Below are 23,144 nucleotides of genomic sequence, written 5' to 3' on the forward strand. Positions count from 1 at the left end.
ACGTCAATCTCATAGAAATGCTACTATGAAAACCCTTGTTAACTGACAATTTAAAAGTTGAAACATTGTGAGGTGTTGTGCGTATGAATACCATACGTTTCTCGAAATCCCAAATAAAAAATCACGTTGTTGGTTTCGAAATATCGGCAGAAAAACTAATCTGAAAGTGAAGACACAGACAGCGTTCTAGCTATAGTGAACAGCGAGTGAATAAACATTGTACGAGTTAAAACTAAATTAGAAATACGCTAAAGTCACTTGAACTACAGTACCCATTTCGCCCAACTTCTTGCTTTTCAATCGACCGCTTATCGTTTAATTTTTGACCGCACTGTATTTTCTGACCGTTATCGTTTCTCTCGCTGGCTCAATGAAAACACCGACCGGTCGCCCAAACACTGGTCCCTGGCACAGGAGTGATCGAAATGGTGGTTTTAGTGATACAGTTTGTGGGTACAACGGGTACTAAGTATTATTAAATTCCGAACTACTCTTCAAAACTATACCACTTTGTAACGTTCTGTGTCCAATATTAAATAACTGAGTTTGCATAATTATTATGAAAGCGATATATTACAATGTTGAAATTTTTAGAGCCGGTACAATATTATAAACACATTTGCGTAATTAGAAAAGTAGCGCACTAAGTAAACGATCTTAAAATATACAAGTTTGCGTAATTACAGCATCGTCAGAACTAATAACAATTTTACAAGATCGACGCGCGGAGCATGAAAGTAAAAGGTTGCTAAGGTAACGCGCCTGTTCAGCGCGTGACTTGAAAGTCAAACTTCGGTCAACACACACTATATGTCAGCATCGCCACGCAGTAAGTTGCGCAATGAAGTAACTGACAGACGTCGACACCGACGCATCCTAAACTTATGAGAAACAAACAACGATCAACATTCTAAACAAATTACTACCGGGACACTGTCGATAAGCATTCCAAACAATCAAAATTATTATCGTAAGACTGTGACTACAAACATAATCATACAAACACATCATGAAAAATCAACAATTAGAAAAGGAAACCAAGAAATTACGCCGATGTACTTTGTAAATCGGACAAGCATACCGCAATTGTGTTGAAACATTTTGGGGACAGTATCGTATCGTCAGAATAATGTTTAAAAGAAAATATTCCATCCCAATCAAATCTAGGTCAAAGGGTCAGATTGCGTGCATATAATTATAGATAGTCAAACACTAAATATATTTGAATTGTTGACAGCTATTCAACGTTTGTGCAAACCAGAATAAAAAAGGTACGTGTATACATGGAAGGTACTAACGGATAGTACTTCCATGGTGTATACAATAGCGATATGGCTGAGATATCATGGCATTTGTTTACAATATTGTACCGGCTCTAATATTGGACACAGATAAAGTTGTGTTCGCAAACGATAAAAATGTGGTTGTTTTCCGGTCGGAAAATACCGTCCGGTCAGAAATTAAGCGATCGATTAAAAAGTGAGAAGTTGGGGGAAATGAGTACTGTAGTTCAAGTGACGTTAGCGTATTTCTAATTTAGTTTTAACACGTACAATGTTTATTCACTCACTGTTCACTATAGCTAGAACGCTGTACGTGTCTTCACTTTCTGGTTAGTTCTTCTGCCGATTTCTCAAAACCAACAATGTGATTTTTCCATTTTGGATTTCGAGAAACTTAACATTAATCGTTATGGCATTCATAGCACAACACCTCACAATGTTTAAACTTTTAAATTGGAAGTTAACAAGGTCTTCCCTGGGAGCACTTCTATGAGATTGGCGTACTAGAATGAATGGGTTCAATTATCAGTGTTCACTGATGACATCATTGAACTAGCCCTCTAGAGGCGAAATTACGCCTGGCAAAGCGGGCGTTTGTCGTCTGCTTCACAGAACGTTTAATACCCGATATTTAGGGCATTTCGCAGCACATACAAGTTGTTTTTATCGACAGAATTCATTCATAGATCTCAAATTTCATGTACAGAGTGTCAAAAGCCAGCCTTCTGCTCCCCTTTAAGGTAGTGAAAGAGGGAAAACAAAAATAAAAGTAATTTTTTTTTCAAAAAATACTGATTATGTAACATTACATATTATATTTATTTTTTCCTTTTTTACTATCTTAATTTGATGGCAATAGCAATGTTACATAAATTCTCTGTGATTTTTTTTCTCAAATTAACAACTAACATCTGTTCATGTAAACAGGAAGCTTTTACTACAAACAAGTGAGCTTTGCTGTTTATATTAGCAACAAGATAACTTCAAATCATGCTGGGTAGAAGTTCACATTTGGAAAGTATTGAAACTACACAGAAAATGGTCGCCAGAATTCTAACATTCTCCGATTTCACTGTGCACCCATTTTCAAATAACTCATAATCCTCACCAATTCCTCCTTTCTAAGTTCATTTATGACCTTTTCTATGTGAAAACTCCTCACTCCATGCTTATGTACAATTTAAAGTATATCCATCACAATACCAACACTCAACAGAAAAAACGAGGGGACCTTGCTGTACTGAAAATGAACACTTCCATGGGAAAATTTGCACTCAAAATAAATCTTTTTGGACTTTCTCCCTAAGATACTACTTACTGGTGTTTAAATTTCATTACTGTCATCATTTATTTGTTTGTTATTTATTTATTTACTTACTTATTTACCTTTCGTCATCAGGTGTAATACTTAGTATTGTATTGTATTAGTTTAGAGCTACACTACATGTCAAAAGTATTGTCGAGACGTCAATATTTTATACTAATTTGCATATTTTTCTAACGGATTAATAGAAATTGATTTGTTTTCTACAGAAATAAAGTTTTTAGCTAGCAAATGATATATAATTTGTTATATCATGCACTGTTCCTGCCCAAAGTACGCTCTGCTAACATCTGACCCTTCATAATATCTGATATCTGTAAGGCTCGGGCATATTACAAAATGGGCAGAGCTATCAATGCAAAGTAAATGTTAAACAGAGTGACAGTTGCTAACAAAAAAAATTCTCACCCTTTGACCTTGATTAAATCACACTGGAAACACGATCGGCGATTACGAATTCACCATATCATGAATATTTATAAAATGGGCGGGAAAATTAAAACGTTGAACAATGGAATACTTTTATGCAAATTTTATGCTAATGAGATGACACACCATAGCAAAACAATGGTGAAAAAAAAACGTGCTAAAAATTTTTTTACAATTTTACAATTGATTGTCATTTTGGTAAGAAAATTACAGGTTTTTCAAATTGTGGGCATCAACACTTTTGACATGTAGTATATGTACAAATTTTATTTACTGGTACAAGTCAAAACTACATGTAGATTAGCTGTTTAAGCTATTTTTAGATTCTTTTTATCCAAATTATTTTATTTCCTTTGTTTTGTATTTGTAGTTATCTATTCTAATATCTTTCACTACTACCTATTTATTTCATGTTAAAATATTAGTTTATTGTTATTTTTAGATAATAAAGATTTAAGTATCTAAGAGTCCATAATGACTGTTTCAATCAGGAAAACACTGTTTTTATCTGTACTACAGTTAGTTAAGGATTGAACACCACATTTTTATGGAAGGGGGCAACAAAGATGCTAGACACATTATTTTATCTCAGCTAGGGACCCCATACCATGCATTTGTAGGAGGACCAAGCACTAAGTTTGTATATGTACTGCATGTACAAGTAACTAAGAATTCCATAACATGTGGTTGAGAGGGGCAGCAAAATTAGAGAAACATGTTTTTATATCTTGTAGCTAGGAGCGCCATACCATTAGGACAGTAAATCTGAAAACTTAAATGTATCATAAAATGACCAAATAAAATTTATGTCCTCATATCGAGTATCAAGTATCGAGATCAAATGTTAAAACATTACTGAATTCACATACACACATACAGTGTAACCTAAAAAGAAATAATGTTCATATGTTAGAATTATCTCAATGTCAATAAAGGCTGGTCACCATACATGTTCTGTACCTAGTACAGTATATGTGGTTTATAATGTGAAATGGTTTATCCCAATGCAAAGAAACCCAATGAATCAAAACTTGCTGGCACATCAATTGACACACATCATGCATGGTTAGAAGCTATAAAGATAAGTACACCCACCACATAGCATAACTATGTTAAAAATATGAGAATGCACACAATTTAAGCTCTAATGGAGTTTTACGCAAGCAGGTAAGGGTTGCATATATGAGGTGAAACTAGCAGAAGCAGGATGTACAGTTGTACATTTACAGTGAAGCCACCACTTACCGTGACCATAAACTGAGTTGTGATTAAGTTCTGGGCTATTACATTGAGGTGGAGCAGGCTGTGGATAGGCATACATATGAGGATGCAGATGAGGTGGCACACCACTACCATCACCTGGACCAACCATTTGTGGGTACATATGGGGAGGCATACCTCCTCCTGATGGTGGCATCATGTGTGGGTACATCGCTCCTCCTGGGTGAGGATACATCTGTGGTGCCATGTGAGGCGGTAACTGTCCACCGGGGCCAGGTGGTGTGAAGATAATTCTGTGAGTACCATCACTGTCTTGTATGACTTGTTGAACATACTGGCCTCCCTGTACTGGAATGATGGGTGGGTTGGGAGTATTGGAGTATATTGGAACACTGGCAGGACCTGTGAAATGGGACATATACATTGAGTGACAAGCATACCTTAGAAGAAGAAAAATAGAAAATTTACAGGTTTGTAAGTTTTAGCGTATATAGTAAAATGAGCAATGAATTGGCATCAGCAGTTAGGGCGAACATAAATTACCTGGGTTGAAACTCGGTTTATTTTTTTTATTTGGAATATCTAAATTCCTGACATGCAACATGTTTTTGAATTCTTCTGAGAATAGTGGCAATGATGCTATGAAATCTCATATAACATGTACAAATTTAAAAAGAAAGGACAGGACACTTAATGGAGTGAGTGCTCATCAAATCAATTCTGAACTTACTTCTCATCAAATTTAAAGTAATTAAGTAGGCTGCATTAAAGAGGCATCAGTTTCGGGTAAAACTGAATTACAGCCAAATCTAAATAATTGCAAATTGTATGGTTCTTACTAATCCATACGTCCAATGCTACAAGCAAAATATATCTGATAATACACTAGTCTATAAGATTAATACTCCACTTACCAGTTATAGTTTGTACTTAATTACTCTGCCTAATAGTGAATGTTTCTCCTTCACTAGTCTATAAGGTTAATACTCCACTTACCAGTTATAGTTTGTACTTGATCACCCTGCCTAATAGTGAATGTTTCTTCTTCATTAGTCTATAAGGTTAATACTTCACTTACCAGTTATAGTTTGTACTTGATCACCCTGCCTAATAGTGAATGTTTCTCCTTCACTCGTCTATAAGGTTAATACTCAACTTACCAGTTATAGTTTGTACTTGATCACCCTGCCTAATAGTGAATGTTTCTTCTTCACTAGTCTATAAGGTTAATACTCCACTTACCAGTTATAGTTTGTACTTGATCACCCTGCCTAATAGTGAATGTTTCTCCTTCACTAGTCTATAAGGTTAATACTCCACTTACCAGTTATAGTTTGTACTTGATCACCCTGCCTAATAGTGAATGTTTCTCCTGGTTTTACATGAACATAGAACACATATCTATGCTCAGTTGGAATTCCTTGATTTTGTGTTGGATCTGGACCCACCGGTGCCTGACCTGTATCAGTTTCTTCCACAAGTTGAGATGGTCCATTATTTAGTAACCCATTGCTGCAGTTAGTTGTCATGTTCCCTATTTCCTCTGGATGCTGTTGAGTCTCGGCCATAATTGCACTTAAAGTTTTTGTGTTTTAAAGACCTACAGAACAGAAAAAAGACAAAGGTCTCAAATTTCATTCTGGTGTATTAACGATTATTGCTATTAACAATGTGACAGTATTTTAAACCTAAATAAGATAGAATTTTAGATGTTAGTAAAATGTTAAGAAGAGGACAAATATGGTAGATTGTCCTACAGTACCGAAATAGTTGCTATGTTGGAGTATAAAGAAAAAAAATACCCTGGTGAGGGAGAATGGTATGGCAGTTCATGTTGTATGTAGTAATAATTGTTTTTTTTATAATAATTCATAAACATGTGTAGCACAGTATAGTGGAATGCATCACAATAGTCAAACAGGTTACAATTTAGATGGAAGTGTATGCATAAACAATAACATGAATAATCATGTCATAAATAGATATAGAAAATATTCAGAAATTTCATGTTATAACTTTTCTCATATTTATGGAGGCAGGACAAAACATTAGTTAATCCGATGGTCCTCACACAGTTATAAACACAAACTGCATATACAAATGTAATGTATATCATATAAAATTACATAATACTGTTTGTTGAATACATGTTTAATAACATCGACTCCGAAACTTCTATCATTAATCAGTAAACAATTTTACCATTAAAGGTTAAAAAAAAAATTGTTATATTTACCAAAAACAGAAAAATACCAAAATACATCACAATGACCAAATCCAATAGATGACCCACCATAACTGTTTGGTTGAAAACAAAATACTGGATGACATACGATATTTAGTCAGCGTGTTCACATGATCAATTGTTTGTGACACCGAGGAACTAAAACAGCACTGCACTGATTAGTACTGTACCTTTACACTGTACAATGTTGTGTTGATAATCAAGAAAACAAACTACCCGAATAAAAACATGTCATGTTTCTAGCCAATCGTATTTATCCAAAAATATTCATTCCCACGACTAATCTGTTCTCACGACCAGACAGATTGTTGATACATATCTGACCCAAGGTCCTTAGTTTAGACACAACAACACTAATATTTGGAACAATTTTCGAATCCCACTGAGGAATGAGTGTTAATACTATTATATAAGTTATTAATATTATTGTAAATATTAACTTTGAGTGTGTTTTATTCGCTTATGACCAATACAACGACTACTATAGCATTAAAGGAAAATAAGAGCTTTTTAAAGTGATGGAAAGTTGGTAACCATTGATAACGATTTCACTGAAGATGTAAAATAAAAGCACAAAAAGGACAGAAATAACAGGTTGAGTGAATTGTTTAACAAGAGACCTTACGATTGAAATAGCTCCCCGGTCTTTGTAGATTGTTTTTTCAAAAAAAAGTTGATAATATTATGTAGGATGAGATTTCACAGTTATTGTTATCACAATGCCATTGCAAGTAATCAAGAAAGCAATTTTCAAGAAGGATTTGAAAATATAATTTCTCACTAAAAATAACAAAAATTTAAACAGCCTGTAAGGCTGATGTAGCTACAGTGTTTGAGACACATAATAACAATATATAATATATCATATCAATCAGTCAAGTCATTTTCAAGATAAAAATAATATTCACTAAAAAGAGAAAACTGAAGTTATCAAAACTAAACTCAAGGTGTTAACATATAAAATATCAGAGCAATTGGGCTAGCTGTTTTCTCGAAGAAGTCAAAAATAGCATTTTTTACCAATAAGTCGAAAATGTGAAGTTGACAAGGATGGACAATCAGTAGTTTGAGATTTTAATATATCAAAAAATGAACAAATCTGATAGCAAAATGAAAACGCAGACACAGAACGGATGACAACGAACTATCACCTACAATGTACAGTATATTAACAGCTCTGCTAAGTCATCTTTGAAGACATCAAAGCTGAAAAGGTGAGAGATAGGCAAATAGACAATTACTAGTTCCATATTTATGCAACAATAAATATTAGTACAGCATCCTTCAAGATAGCCCAGATAAACATAGCGTAACTATTACAACCTTGTCCATTGAGAATCTAGATTCCCAATACAAAAAAAAAAATGAATGCATGGACTAACAATGCATGATCTTTTTTTGCATGGCAAAGTAAGCATGAAAGTCCTGAAACAATACAATAATTTAATAAAATTTAGGTCGGAACAATTCTGATAAAAAATGCTGAAGAACAATGCAGTCATCATAATTGCATAAAAAATTAATTGATGTTCTTGTTCCTCAAATAATACTACACATACTGTATTAATCTCAATGTTTCCTATAGAATAATATAACATGAATTGTATAAAAGTTTCTAAAAATATAATAGTACAGCAACATATCTACTGGTAAGCAAAATTTGGCAAGAAAAACACTAGCCAATGTGTTTCTCAATAAATACTACACGTACTGTATTAATCTCATTGTCCCTTATAAAATAATACTGCATGAATTTTATAACAGTTCCCAAACATTAGCGCAGTAATATATATAATCAAAATAGAATACTAGTCAGATTTAAAAAAAGCCTGGACAACTACTAATGAAAACAACTTATTGGTGTACTACACTTATTTATTTGACAGAATTGGAGAGCATATTACTAACATCTGGTTCTCATTATCAGCAGCATGTCTTCATCCTGTCCACTTATTTCTGTGTTTAACAAATGTTTCATTTCAGACAAATTATATCTCATCACTTGAAAATTGCACTTGCTAGTCAAACCAAAATTGAACTTGGTAGACATTTCATAGTGTTTGATAAAACTTCTAAATTTGAAGATGATCCCTTAAAAATTGTTGGAGTTATTGTAACCGCAAGAAGAAGACAATTTTATGGTAGCGAGAGGGGAAACATAATTAATAGTTTAATGGAGTTTAGGACTTTCCTCACCAGTTACTAAGCATGCAGTTATGGCAATGTTTTCAGAAAGCTGAGATATAGCAGAATACGATAATATATGTTTCGTCTTGATATTTGCTCAGGGGATTAAGTTACGATCGTTCCCATTAACCTCCTAAACATAGAGTTTTTTTGCGGGATTGGCCATTTCTCGGTGTTCCTTTTTTCTATGTTTCTGATCTTTTCACTGTTGCTTTAAAAGATAATGATCTTTGAGAATGCGTCTCGAAATTTTTATGTGCCCCATAGTTCTGGAGATAAAGCCTGTTGAACTTTATGGACTAACTTTTACGAACGTCTTCCTGTTCCAAAGGCCGTAACTCAACGTCAACGGCTTACATAGACGTCCATGAGACATCATATTTTAGCCGATTTTGTGGCGAATAGATTGTGTAATTTATACATCGTTAGCGTAGAGAAAAGTGTTGAAAAATGACATCTTCAATAGTAATAATAGTTAAAAATTAGTTTCTGTAAAAACTCAATAAAACTTTTTTTTCGAATTTGGCCACAGATAAACAGCTAATTAATGACAAAATGTCGACCATTTCGATCATACTTTGTAAATATACAAGTATCTGGTATGCGTGGAATGTTAGATCGTGAAAAATTTGTCGGTTGTTTCCTAAAACGTGACAAAACTTAGCAGTTTCGTCGAAAGTGGGTGCTAACTTGAGCAAGATGGCGTACCGCACAATTAATTTATTCAAGTCCCTTTGTTATGTTGAACAGCGTCAACAGTGCAATCGGTTTTCTAAACATAGGGCGGGCCTTCATGACAACATATATTTACTTCACGGGATTTACATGCCTTTAAGTACAGATATGTTTGAATTACTCTCAGCCTATGGAGAGTGTACCGTTATCGGATTTGTTATAATCAGTTAGCTCTAAGTCAGCGCTACCGGATTCGGCCGATACCCCGCCCGGGCGATCTTATGGATTCGATTTTTTTTTAGAAAAATGTGAACCAAAAGTACGCCCGGGCGATGTTATGGCAGATATTACGAAGCCCATCTTGTCTGAAAAAATAACCCTGCGCTGACCAAATATAATCATTCAAAGTATAAATTCAAAGTGTTTTAATACGTTGGCGAGAGGTCGCATTTTACGTGAACAAGAACATGCACTAAGCAGGAAAAGCAAGCCAAAGTCGAAACGGGGTGCATCATGAACATGACATGACACAACACACGATGCAACAACTGAGTGATCAGTGACATCATTTTGGGGTGCAATTGAACTTCAAGTACTTTTTTGCGAAACTTGCTGTGCGGCGATGCTGACATCAAGTGTATGTTGACCGGAGTTTGACCCCAAATCACACACTGAACTGGCGCGTTATCTTAGCAACTTTTTTCTTTCATGCTCCGCGCGTCGAACTAGTAAACTTATATCCGACGGTACTGTAATTACGCAACTTGTAGGCAACTCTGTACTTTGAATATATCAACATCGTTTACTTGGTGCACTGCTTTTCTAATTATGCAAATTTGTTTACAATATTGTACCAGCTCTGAATATTTCAACTTTGTAATGTATTGCTTTCATGATAACTACGCAAAATTCATTTTATCTTTTACTATTGTTAGGGCACTGACCCGGGATATTGGGTCTGTGAATATTTCAATATTACTGACTTGATAATGCGTTGCATTCGTAATAATTACGCAAACATAAACATGGGCGCATTTAAATCATTAAAAAGGATAGTAGTCGGGTGTCTACGGAAAGTCAAGAAAATATTTTAAATACTTGTGATTCATCGATGTATCAATGGTGAATTATTTTATTCGAAATGAAGTGAATATGTAATGTAATATAAACCATACTATAATATAATAAACTCTGGGCAGCGCACTTTGATCGCATTATTCACGTACATTTCGACTGAATTCTACTAACCACGTGTTTGAATTATGTGCGGCATTGGGTAATGACCTCCAGAGTTTACGCACTGATATTTGAATTCGGACTGGGACCACCCAACTTGACCCGTCAACAGAAACCGCTATATCCACTGTTTTTTTATCGGTGTCACCACTCTCGTCTATCTCCGCCAATTTTGTTTTGAGTTTTCTTATTTCATCGGCGGCATCTTGAAATTCTTGTTCTAATAGTCTTTTAGCAACGTCTAAAACTTTGTGAGTGTTTTCTCTGAATGTGGTTCCAGATATAATAGAGGAGGTGGTAATCCCATATAGCTACTAAATTTATGCATTGCGCGACTACCCTTTCCAATGCCACGAGCCGCGATCACCAGCTTATGATTCACATCAAAAGAATGTCCACTCTTTTTTGACGCAGGAAAAATGTCAGTCACGGAGTTACATTTTTGATTCCACTCTGCGGGCTGACTGTAATATGAGCCCAGGCCACTTTCATTTACCGTACTCGATCGCGTTAGCGCCCAGGGGCCTCAACTCAGAAAATCATGATTTTTTAGGGGTGGGCGCTTACCCGAGCACCCCCTCGAAAAAGAGTGCAAATGAAAAAATTTATTCATCAAGTGACAGATTACGTCTTTGAGGGAAATCCAAATTACGAAATTAGTTGAGTCGTCATTGATTTTCACAATGAAGAAACAGAAATGATCACAAAAAATATGCACATTTTATTACAATATTAATTACGTACCACCAGAATTTATGAAATTAAAAACATTTGAGTCCGTTGGAACACAGTCGAAGTCAAAATTGTCATATTATCTCCACTGACGAAGGGGGTGTTGAATCGTACGCAAACTCGTACGAAAATCACTTTCCGCCATGATGCATTTGCATTTGACCTGCAGCAGCATCCTTTTACCTAATGGGTCAAGATGGTTATTTACCAATCAGAATGCTGTGTTGCACTGACGCAATTCTTCGGAAATTCCCGAAGACTTTCCGGCAACGCAATGCGGAAGTGAATTATCGATGTCGAAGTACGATCTGTTGGAATTGATTTCAGCGAATAAACGACATGGTTTTTCCAAAAAGCTAGTAACTAGCCATTTTTGAGAGGTAAACTGAATATGGCATGAAATATTTACCGCATTTTACTTGTATTAACAGGTCATTGTCGAAGCGTAGTTTACGCACGGTTACCGTGCTCTACGCATTCACAACATGTTCACAGCAGTCGATATCCACGCTGTATCATATAAAAACGATTACCAAGATTCGTTACGCAAGACCAAGTTTTAAATTAGTTGCATTTTGAAGGGGTGGGCGCTTTGCCGAATATGACCACAAATATAAAAATTGCGCAAAAGTGGGGGGTGGGCGCTTGCCCGGGCATGGGCGCTAACGCGGTCGAGTACGGTAGATATCTTTTAACGGCGTCAGACATTTTTCGGCGACCATTTTTTTTTCATCTTCTTATCAGAACTCCTTCTTATCATATATTAGGTTATTAAAACACAGAGAAAAGCTTGAAATACTATAGTGTAATGATTGTTTGTGCTCCGATTGCGTAACGAACACTACTTATAGATTACACAGAATATAATAAAGCTGGATGGTCAACAAATCAGTATGCAAATTAAATCCTTTGTCTTCAGTCTGCCATTCAACATGATATGTAAATGCATGAAGGACATGTTCACCTACAACTAAGTTTCCGGGAATAAATTGAAATTACTCAACAAATGCATCGTGCACTGTAAATTCGGACCAAAGATAAAGAAAGTACACAATATAAGGTTGCATAATCCGGGATTTTTAGAAAAAAGTGAAATTTAATGAATATCTTGAAAACTATGCATAAAACACAAACCATAATCAAACTTGGCTCAGATCTCTGGTTAATGTAATATCCAGGTTTTAAAAAAAGTGGATAAAAACTGTTTGAGTTATTGCAAACAATAATGACAACAACAATGAGGACAGACATTTTCCACTCATCTACAATGATACGACAAAGTAAAAATCAAAGAGAGCTTAGAAAGAACTCCCATGTGCTGAGAGTATTTGAGACACATTAAATATAATTTGAAATTACTTAGCTGAAAACTAATTATGCAAATTAGAAAATTAACATGAACAGATTTGATTGTAAAACTAATGAGGTCTGCGCAATGTAACAAAAACTCTATGTACCAAGTTTAATTGAAATGTGATTAGAACCAAAAAATCATGAATTATTATGCTAATTAGGGAAATAATATGAACAGAGTTTTACCCCAAACTAATTAGGTTTGTACATTGTCCTAGAGCATCTTTGTACTAAGTTTCATTAAAATGGAAATTAGTACTTTAGATATCAGTGTGAAAGCTTAAAATTGGTTAATTATGCAAATTGGGTAATTAATATGTACAGATTTAACCAACAATTATCCAGGTCTGTCTATTGTCCTACAGCATCCATGTATAAACATTCATTGATATGTGATGATCAGTACCTGAGATATCAGTGTGAAAGTTGGAAATTGGTTAAATATGCAAATTAGGTGATTAATATGCACAAATATTTACCAAAAACTAATTGGGTCTCTGCATAATTCTAGATTCATTGAAATGTGATGATTAGTTCTTTAGATATCAGTAGAAAAGCTGAAAATCAATTATGCAAATTAGGTAATTAATATGCACAATTATTTACCCTGAAACTAATCAGGTCTCTGCATAGTCCTAAAGGATCTATGTACCAAGTTTCATTGAAATGCGATGATTAGTACTTGAGATACCCATGGAAAAGCTGAAAATTAACTAATTATGCAAATTAAATGATTAATATGCACAAATATTTATCCGAAACAATCAATCTCTGCATAGTCCTTGAGTATGTAAGTACCAAGTTTCATTGAAATGTAATGCTCACTACTTATATCAAAAGCTGAAAATTAATTAATTATGCAAATTAGGTAATTATATGTACTGATATTACCATAAAAACTATCAGGTCTGTGCAGTGTCATATGACATCTATGTACCAAGTTTCATTGAAATGTGATGATTAGTACTTGAGATATCAGTGGAAAAACCGAAAATTGACTAATCATTATGCAAATTAGGTAATTAGTATCCACGGATTATTACCAAAAACTAATCAAAACCTAGCATTAGTTCAGAGCATCTATGTACCAAGTTTCATCAAAATCCAATGAGTGGTTGTTTAAATATCAGTGGAACAGTCATGGAACCACTAAAAAATAGCTAATTATCATGCAAATTAGGTAATTAATATGCACGGATTTTTACCAAAAACTAATCAAATCTGCGCATATGTTCAGAGCATCTATGTACCAAGTTTCATCAAAATCCAATGAGTGGTTCTTTAGATATCAGTGGAACAGTCATAGAACAGCTAAAAATTAGCTAATTATCATGCAAATTAGGTAATTAACGAGCATGGATTTTTACCAAAACCTAATCAAATCTGCACATTGGCCCAGAGTATCTATGCACCAAGTTTCATCAAAAACCGATGTATGGTTCTTGAGATAGCAGTGGAACAGTCGGACACACATACACACATACACACACACATACAGACACACTAACTGCAAAGACTCCCATTTTGTGCTTCGCACATGGGAGTCAATGATGATTTCAAGGACATAATATAACAGTGACTTTGTGGCCGGTTGAACTCCGCTTTAATTGACGAGTGCAGAGGGCTAGTTACTAGGTGGATAGGAGAAGTGAGATCTATGACAGTTTAGTAATTGTGGCAATGGTCACTGGAAAGGCATATCCCGAAAGAGGAAACATATTTGTGTATGTATAAATGTATGTATAATTGATGATGTGGGTGTACAGGAAATTGAAGTTGTTGTCGCTATTACCAGAATATATTTTTGCATTATTTGGTTACTGTACATTGAGAATGACAAAGTTAGACAATATGACCAGGTGACATGTGATCTTGAGGTAACCTCAAACCTTTTCCTTGAAAGATCTTGATGGAGGCGTGACCTCCTGACCCCAATAAACATCCAATCAACATGTGACCTTGATATGACCCTAACCCAGCCTTACAGATTTTGGAGAGGTGTTTTAGTCCCCTCCCAGCCTGACTGTTCAGTATAACCCATATAAAAGCAGCAAACATATAACCTTGAAATGACCTTGACCTGAACTGCTGGCCCATTCAGTTCATTTTCCAAAACAATGTGTACTGACAAAACCTAGCTTTCAACTGATACAGTTGTCTACTGAAGTCCACTCATTATACATAGCCCATATATACTATGGCGAAGTGAAAAAATCCCCAACAAATTATAACTTCCACGAAAATGGAGATATCTTCAGCAATTGAACAAACTTGAGATAGGACCAGTCCATGTGTCTACATTATGAATTTCAAAGCAATGTGGCAGGCGATTTCGGAGAAGAAGTTAAAAATGCACTAAAATTAGACACTTGCATATGTCGCCACGAAAATAATAAGTCAGAGTGTTATCCATGTCAACAACATTCATGCAAAAGTTTAAAGCAATCTGACAAGCAGTTGTGAAAAAAAATCATTTTTAACCAGAAATGACAGAAATATTCAGAAAAAATAGAGATTTACATGTGATGTCATGAAATGAATAAATCTGACAGAGGACCAGGTAGGTGTGGTATGAATAGCAAGGCAATCCAGTTGACGGTTTTGGAGAAGAAGTCGTTTGAATGAAAAACGTTGACTGACGACACACAACCCACAACGTACGACGGATGAACAATGACAGGTGTAGCTCATCAGAGCTAATAAAAATAATTTTATTAATAAATTTTTAGTTGTATCCACTAGAAGGTTTTTATCATTTGAACTAACAATCTATAGGTGTTTTCCTACTCAACAAAGAAAATTAAATATACCTTGAATAATTGCAATCATATATGACAATATGACAGAACACATATTGAATTGAAAAATAAGTGTTCATGACTTGCACAGTTATTAGATTACTTATTTAAATTTCAACAAGCCATGCATGACATAGTCCCTGTTAGTTATTAAATTTAAGATATATAATTTTGTTTATGGTAATATTGTTTGAACATATAGATCCAAAAGCTGATGCTTGATTATGATGATTTTTTAACATTGAAGTGATTGACATTCAGTCATCTTGTATCTGATCATCAAACAAGTACTTGTCCATATTGAGAAATATTGCTCTGGAACAGCATAATTAAAACAAAATGGCTACCAGTCGGCCATTTTGAATCGGATTGTCAAACCAATACATCCGTATATCTAAAGTTCCTAATGACAGACAAGTCATTGTCAATGACACGTCCCCGTTCCGTTCATATTTGAGTGACATATACATTCAAAGCAGATCATGACCGAAATGCACCTGCATATGTACAACACATTGTACTAAATCTGAACAAAATCCATCCATGCATGACTGAGATCCGGTCCAGAATTGTGAAAATACGTGATTTTGATGCATTTTCGGCCTTAAAATGGCCATGATTCAGCTATTGTTAAGCGGATCATGAAACAAATGCACATATCTATTTGTGACATGATGTACCATGTGTGTGTGAAGTTTGAACTTGATCAATCCAGACATGTCTCGGATACGGATCCAGAACTGAATTCTTTAAAACAAAATGATGTGCATCAAGGTCCTATTATGTTTAATGTATGTACCAAATTTGAACAAAATCCGTCCATGCATACCTGAGATCCGGGTCCGGAATGGTGAAAATGTGTGATTTTGATGCATTTTCGCCCTTAAAATGGCCGCTATTCGGCTATCGTTAATCAGATCATGAAAAAAATGCATGTGCATATGTCCCGTATAATGTGTGATGTATGAGTGAAGTTTGAACTTAATCGATCCATGCATGTGCGAGATACAGGTGATCATGGACGCACAGACGCACACAGGGCAAACCATAAGTCCCTGTTTTCGGACTACGTCTGAACGGGGACTAATAACATTGTATACCTCTTACACTAGAAAACTACTGACTTTGTAATGCAAAAATACATTGCAAATATGTTAATGGATTGACTATAGAACTTGTTTTCATAATTATTTACGATACACATGAAATTAAATCAAACAGTTGTAGTAATATAATGAATATAAAAATTTTGTACATATATATATATACTAGCAGAAAAAGAGTCTTCACAATAGAAAAAATCAATGCTATCACAGATTTTGCCTCTAGGGTGTACACGTGCGTGGGCAGAGATGAGCAGTTGTAAAAAGAAACATAAATACCATAATTAACTAGCTTTTTTTTAAATTCTCCTATCTTAAGACATCTACAAGTTTCTTGTACCTCAATTACTTTTTTTTTTCAATCCCCAGCTTATTGTATTAACTAAATATAGTTGTCCTTAAAATGAACAAAAGAGCATAGTTCCCAAAACAATACATGGGATAAACAGGATATCAATTTCATGGCCCTTCAATATCAGATTTATTAAACTCAGGTTGTAATTTGCATTTCACAAATGAAAATTTCCACTCGTTTAATAAATCTGATATTGTAGGGTCACTCATGAGAAATCTGTGATGGTACCAGGTCATGTATTGTACCTATACCCTTTAATACAACATTGTCAGCAGCAGGAATAAATTATAATACATTAAAGCTATGAATAAATTATAATACATTAAAGCTCTGTGGATGTCAATATGTTAATAGAAGACCAGACTGTTCAATATGAAAAAGTGACAGCTAATAGATCACATTAGCAACAAAACTGATAAACCGTAAGTAGAGCATGTCAATATGGCACCAACTATAACTCATGCTCGAATCCACTACAAACGTGATGAAAAACTGTCTTGGCATATTTTATGTTACGTTAGTGTACAGAAGAGAACAATATATTCTTTCCCTTCTGACCACAGATCAAATCCATCAGGATAGTTACAGTTCCTGACTTACAACATTTGACAAAAGGAATTATGTACAGAATTATAAAAAACTCACTTTCTACGTATACAATGAGTGAGTGAGTGAGTGAGTGAGTGAGTGAGTGAGTGAGTGAGTGAGTGAGTGAGTGAGTGAGTGAGTGAGTACAAAAATACACATCAGTGTTTTCTGGTTTGAATGATTTTCTGAAATTTTAAATATGCTACAGACAACTTTCCAATTTGCATGATACAATGAAATATTTTGATATTATTTAGCTCTGTTAATTATACTTACAGGTATGTAGCAAAACAATAAAGGCACATATATCAAAAACTCAAAATAACTGAGTGACCATGTATACATGTACCTACATGACTCACAAAATTACTGTTACACAAGATACAGCAGGAATATATATTTTAAGCTCATAGTAGTCACTCATCAGGCTTATCCAGTTGATATTAAAAGCTTATCATGAGACCATCAAATGAGAGTATTTCATAACTGACATGGACACAAATCTCAAGAAACCTAGGTTGACAAAAAAAGTTACAGTAACCATAAATTGATCTCAAACATAAAATCAAAGGAAGCTTACTGTTAGCTGATATAGCTCTGTGGTTTCAGATGCAAACTGTGAAAGTAATTTGATCCATTGCGTGTTGAATATCATACTAGAAAACTTTAGAAACATTATAACAAAAAAAATATACTTTAATACCTATCTGTGGAAGAGCTGAAAATTAGCTTATTGTATATAAGAGTTAAACCCAAACTTGAGAAAGATATGGATTATCTCACACCTATGTACCTAAGTTTTCCTAAACTCTATACAAGACTAGTATTCTTTGGAACAGCTACAAATCAGATAATAATGATACAGAATTAATATGCACACATTTCAACCTCAAACAAGACTACCCTAAGTTTCATTGAAACCTATTGTGTGGTTCCAGAGATATCACCAGTAATTGGCTAATTATTATGTAAATTAGACAATTATATAGACAACCTTTAATAAGAAACCAGTCAGGGTAGGTACATTATCTTTGTAATTTATTGAGTAGATCTTGAGATATGTGGTACAGTTAAGATTGAGTAATTTATGCCAATCAGGCAATTAAAGAGCATGAATATCAATCCAAAACTAATCAGGTTTGTACTGAAAGGCACATCCACACAGCTCGTTTCATCAAAATCTGTTTGGTTGTCTTGAGATATAAAAGGAAATGGTTAATTATTATGCAAATCAATTAGAATTAATAAGAATTAGAATTAATTTTTATGGATTTCAACCGAGAACTAATCATGTCTGTAAAAATTTGCAAATTAGTATGCAAAATAGGTAATTAATATGCACAGCCTTCCCAAACAAATAAACGTATGCGTACATTACCCCGGAGCATATACATACATACATACAAAGTATTATTGAAATCCTGTAATTGGTTCTAAGCATAAAAGTTGTAAGTGTATAATTACACACATATAGACAGAAAGGGTAACAGCAAAGACTCCCATTTCGTGCTTCGCATATGGAAATCAATTCTAACTAAATATTGAAGATAACTAATATTAGATATTGAAAATAGGGGAATTTGTATTAGTACATTCATTAACTGATACGAGTTGAAGCAAAATTCAGTCAATGACATTGATTGTACATAGCCACTGAGTTTATTCAGGAGGCATTCATCAGATAGATACCGGAAACAGGAAATGAACTCAAAAGGCCATGCATTGTACTAATAAGTTTTAATCAAAGAGCAAACAGCTAGGAAATGACAGATAGAAAATATATGTAGGTTGACTGAAATAACTATAATGGAGTAATCAGTGTTGAGACATTTAGCCTTTGCAACGAACATACTGTATTCAGGAAAAGTAACTGCTTGCCACACATGTGATAATGATTCTCATTTGCAAGTAAAAAAACTAATTATAGAAAAATACACAGCGTTTCTAGTTATAATCGAATTGATACACACATACTTATGAATTTTATATAGCTTTAAGGATGAACTCATGTTCATAACCACTTATATATTGAAATTATTTTTTCTAAGGTACATGTAGCAACAAGGGCAAATCGTGTTAAATATTGATCAGTGATACAGACATTCTCTAAAAATTACTTAAAGTGTGCTACTATAACAATCTGTACATCTTAGATAAGGGTGAATATCGTAGTATACCAATATACCAATTTTGCTATTGTGCTGTTTTGTCAAATTTCACTAGTAAAACACTGTTTTTTAACACTTTCAGTCATGCAAATGATCAGTAAATTGCACAGGGTGTTCGTAACACTATTGGCTAGATGATCACATCTTGGTTTTCCTTCATCTGCCTTAGTTTTCTAGCTACGGCCATGAACCAAGAACATGTTATCAACAATCCATTAATCGTTCGCCGGTGATGGAGCTACATATCTTACATGTATTACAGACTTTAATGCATGTAGAGCATGATTATAACATACTATATACACAGCTCGCATTTCAATATGTCAATTTTCAGAAGCTTAAATTTAAGGGTATTTTTCAACAACTGTCTATTATTTAGATATAGATAAACATATACCCGTACAATTCATAATTATTTCCTATTTTAGTAATATATTACAAGGCAGAATAAACATGATTTGTGGGAAATATTCCGTTTAAACAATCTGTCAGGATGTCCTAATGACAGCATTTTGACTTCACAACCAGATTTTGCTTGCTTTATCGCAAATCGTCACCTTTGTTGTGAATATTACTACAATCCAGAATTGTTGTACCAATATAAAGTTGGTTTGAAACCTCAAATTTTGTAATGTCATCATGAGGGTTATTGATTTCAACCCAACAAGACTGTTTACAGAATCAAATACACATACATTTCAAAAGAAATTTTAGAATGAGAATACTGGGACTCCTGTTGCATGATAGTTCAGTCATTGTACTTATTCATGTATAATGGAATTTTGCTCTAAAAGAAATGAGGTGTCGGGGAAAAAAATTCTTACTGAGATAGATGTCGATATTCCACAAAAATAAAAAAAAAATATCATATACTATTGTGAAATAAAATATTCTATTCAATTTAAATAATAATCATTACTTCATACATTGAAAGTATTGACTGCTTTAGAATATAAGACTATATTAAATTTAGCACAGAAGACTGTAATCTAATCACAGGTGGAATAATTCTCATCAAGTAAATATATAGGCCTTAGTACACTCGGGTCTAGAAAAGCAGAATGTAAACTTTCACCGAGACAAGAATGGAAATGAAACCACCCACATGTGTCCTAACAAAGGAGATTGAGTATATAGCCTAAATATAGACGTTTAAGCCATCTTAGATTTGTCGATGGATTTAAAAAGAAAATGTTTTATGCATATACCGGTACATATATGTGAACTCACACCTGCAAGTACTTGACTGGTATGAATAACAGTTCACTTGAAATAGAACGAAAGCCGGAAGGAAATCTAAGGATTCCCCCCTCACAGAAAAAATCAACACATGATATTGTGTTAACATGGAATTCTGGTTAAATTAAATATTAAAAAATGTTTTAATTAGTATACCGGTATGTACATGTACTTTAAAACCATTAATTTTCACTGACGTTCAATTTTGCTATTTTGAAGTTTTTGGCATATTTACTCTAGGTTTTAAGTTCACAAATTTGGCAGTGAAACAATGAGTTCTATTGTTATTTTACATCTTCACATGGATTTAATTTAGTGAATTACACTTATCAGCAAAAATAGAGAAATTCAAAACCCAGTGAATAAATGATGCATTTACAGTATTTTAAGAATAATTTTATTTTTGCCCATGCAACAACAGCCAATATTTGTAATAATAATATGTAAAAGAGAAGTGTTTATTCATTCTAAATCTTTCTTAAAATAAATTACAACTAGTGATGTACATATGTATGTATAAACTTGTTATAAAATGCTGTAAACACTCAAAGATTCAGTGAATTATATATCCTGAAAATAAAGAGCCAATTGAATAAGAAAACTATCAATTATATAAATTCCACTTTTACTTTTTGCTGAACAATTTAAAACGATACAGATGATTTGTAAATTACATGAGTACATGTAATGCACAGTATTTACATGAAGTGTGAATGACAGTTGAATGTAACCTGTGAACTCTGTGACAACGAATACAAGTCAACTATGTTTACAATATGGGTTGATGTCAACAAGAGATTTCCTGTTCTAAGTATAATACATTTGAAGAGAACTGGGTTATAGGACAATCTACCATACATGTGCATGGGTTGAGACAGTAGACTCTGAGTTTTGGATTTCAATAATTTTCTACTACCGGGGGTATTTAGCAGTATACTATTACATTTATGTGTGCGTGTATCTTTTTCTCAACATAACCAGAAGCTGCCAGCAGAAAGTAGAGAACAGTCACAACACTGGTGACATTACAGCTCTTGATTATTAAAAATTTAAATAACATCATACAGAGAGATAACACATAATTATTACGTGAACAAACAATGGTATTCCCATTGAACAGGAAATATGGCTTTTATACCTTGGTTGTTCTAGTCGTTCAAAAAAAACCCCAGAAAGATTGTTGTTTAGTTCTTTAAATGTGATGACAAATGATAACACAAAAACATGATTACAAAATATGTGTATTGTATGGGCGATTGCCTTCATACATATCCCAATAAAAACTCTCAAGCTAAAATACTACCGGTATGTTTGCTCGCTTGCTAAACAGTACCTGCGATAAATTCACAATAAACATTTTCCTTGTCACTAGACAATAGAAATTTTGTATTATTTTCCAGCATGTGGATTGTCATTTCACTGAAAACATATGGTTTACATGTCAAGCCTTCAAAATAGACAAACAAAAATCATTGTAACAGAAGAATTATAAAATGAATATTTTTTAAATCACAAGCTTCATGCATACCAAGTTCTGCATATTAATGTTACTGTCCATATAAAATCTGTAATGGGGAAAGGTAATTAAGATAGTTTGGAAACTAAATTGTTAACTATTTCAAAAACTATTTAATAATACAAATAATAATATTAAGATGTAATAACAAAAATATAACAGCAAAAATCAGGTGGTCCATCAATCAAATATGGTTTCATTATAATGGTCGTCCCCACTCTACGACTACGTTCATATTACAAAATTGTTTCCAAGCAATACATGTATGCTGTTGTCTGTAAAAAGGAACCAATACTGTTGTCCTGATAAGATGGATTTTGTCAACTGGGATGTTTAAAACGGCTGTCATGGCCATATTTGATAAGATTGATTACATGAGGCTTTCATCTGAAATGATTTGTTTATAGAGCTGAATGGTACAGGTGATGCCATGAGCCAGTATTATTTGTGAACCAAAGGGCAAATGGATATTACAGCCATGATGCCACAAATATTAAATTCTCCACAAATAAGTGATATCGAGTAATAACATGTCAAATAAGACATATAAATCATAATTTTAGAGAATTACGCTTAGAAATCATATGCTAATTTATGCTAAAGTACATTGGTGGAAACAATTTTGGCAATTACAGTCAGTGATGGTTATCGATTATTTTTTTCAGAAATAAACTTTCAGGTGATATAATAAT

General features: G+C 33.9%; 1 protein-coding gene across 2 annotated transcripts in view; it reads right to left on the reverse strand.

Annotated features, from left to right (window-relative positions):
• The window catches only part of LOC100371466 (fibronectin type-III domain-containing protein 3A-like), a 72,302-nt gene that overhangs the window by 29,699 nt on the left and 19,459 nt on the right, over positions 1 to 23,144 (reverse strand). The window contains exons 2-3 of one of the 2 annotated variants that reach the window (XM_085500903.1): positions 5,582 to 5,857; positions 4,435 to 4,659 (exon numbers count right to left, since the gene is read on the reverse strand). In XM_085500903.1, the coding sequence (XP_085357029.1) occupies positions 4,435 to 4,659; positions 5,582 to 5,825 (469 nt within the window). In that variant the 5' untranslated portion in view covers positions 5,826 to 5,857. Of the gene's footprint in view, positions 1 to 4,281; positions 4,660 to 5,581; positions 5,858 to 23,144 lie in introns of both variants that reach the window. The other variant, XM_085500902.1, reaches the window with a different exon arrangement.

This window comes from Saccoglossus kowalevskii, chromosome 1 (assembly GCF_978046115.1).
Source record: "Saccoglossus kowalevskii chromosome 1, keSacKowa6.1, whole genome shotgun sequence".
Lineage (NCBI taxonomy): Eukaryota > Metazoa > Hemichordata > Enteropneusta > Harrimaniidae > Saccoglossus > Saccoglossus kowalevskii.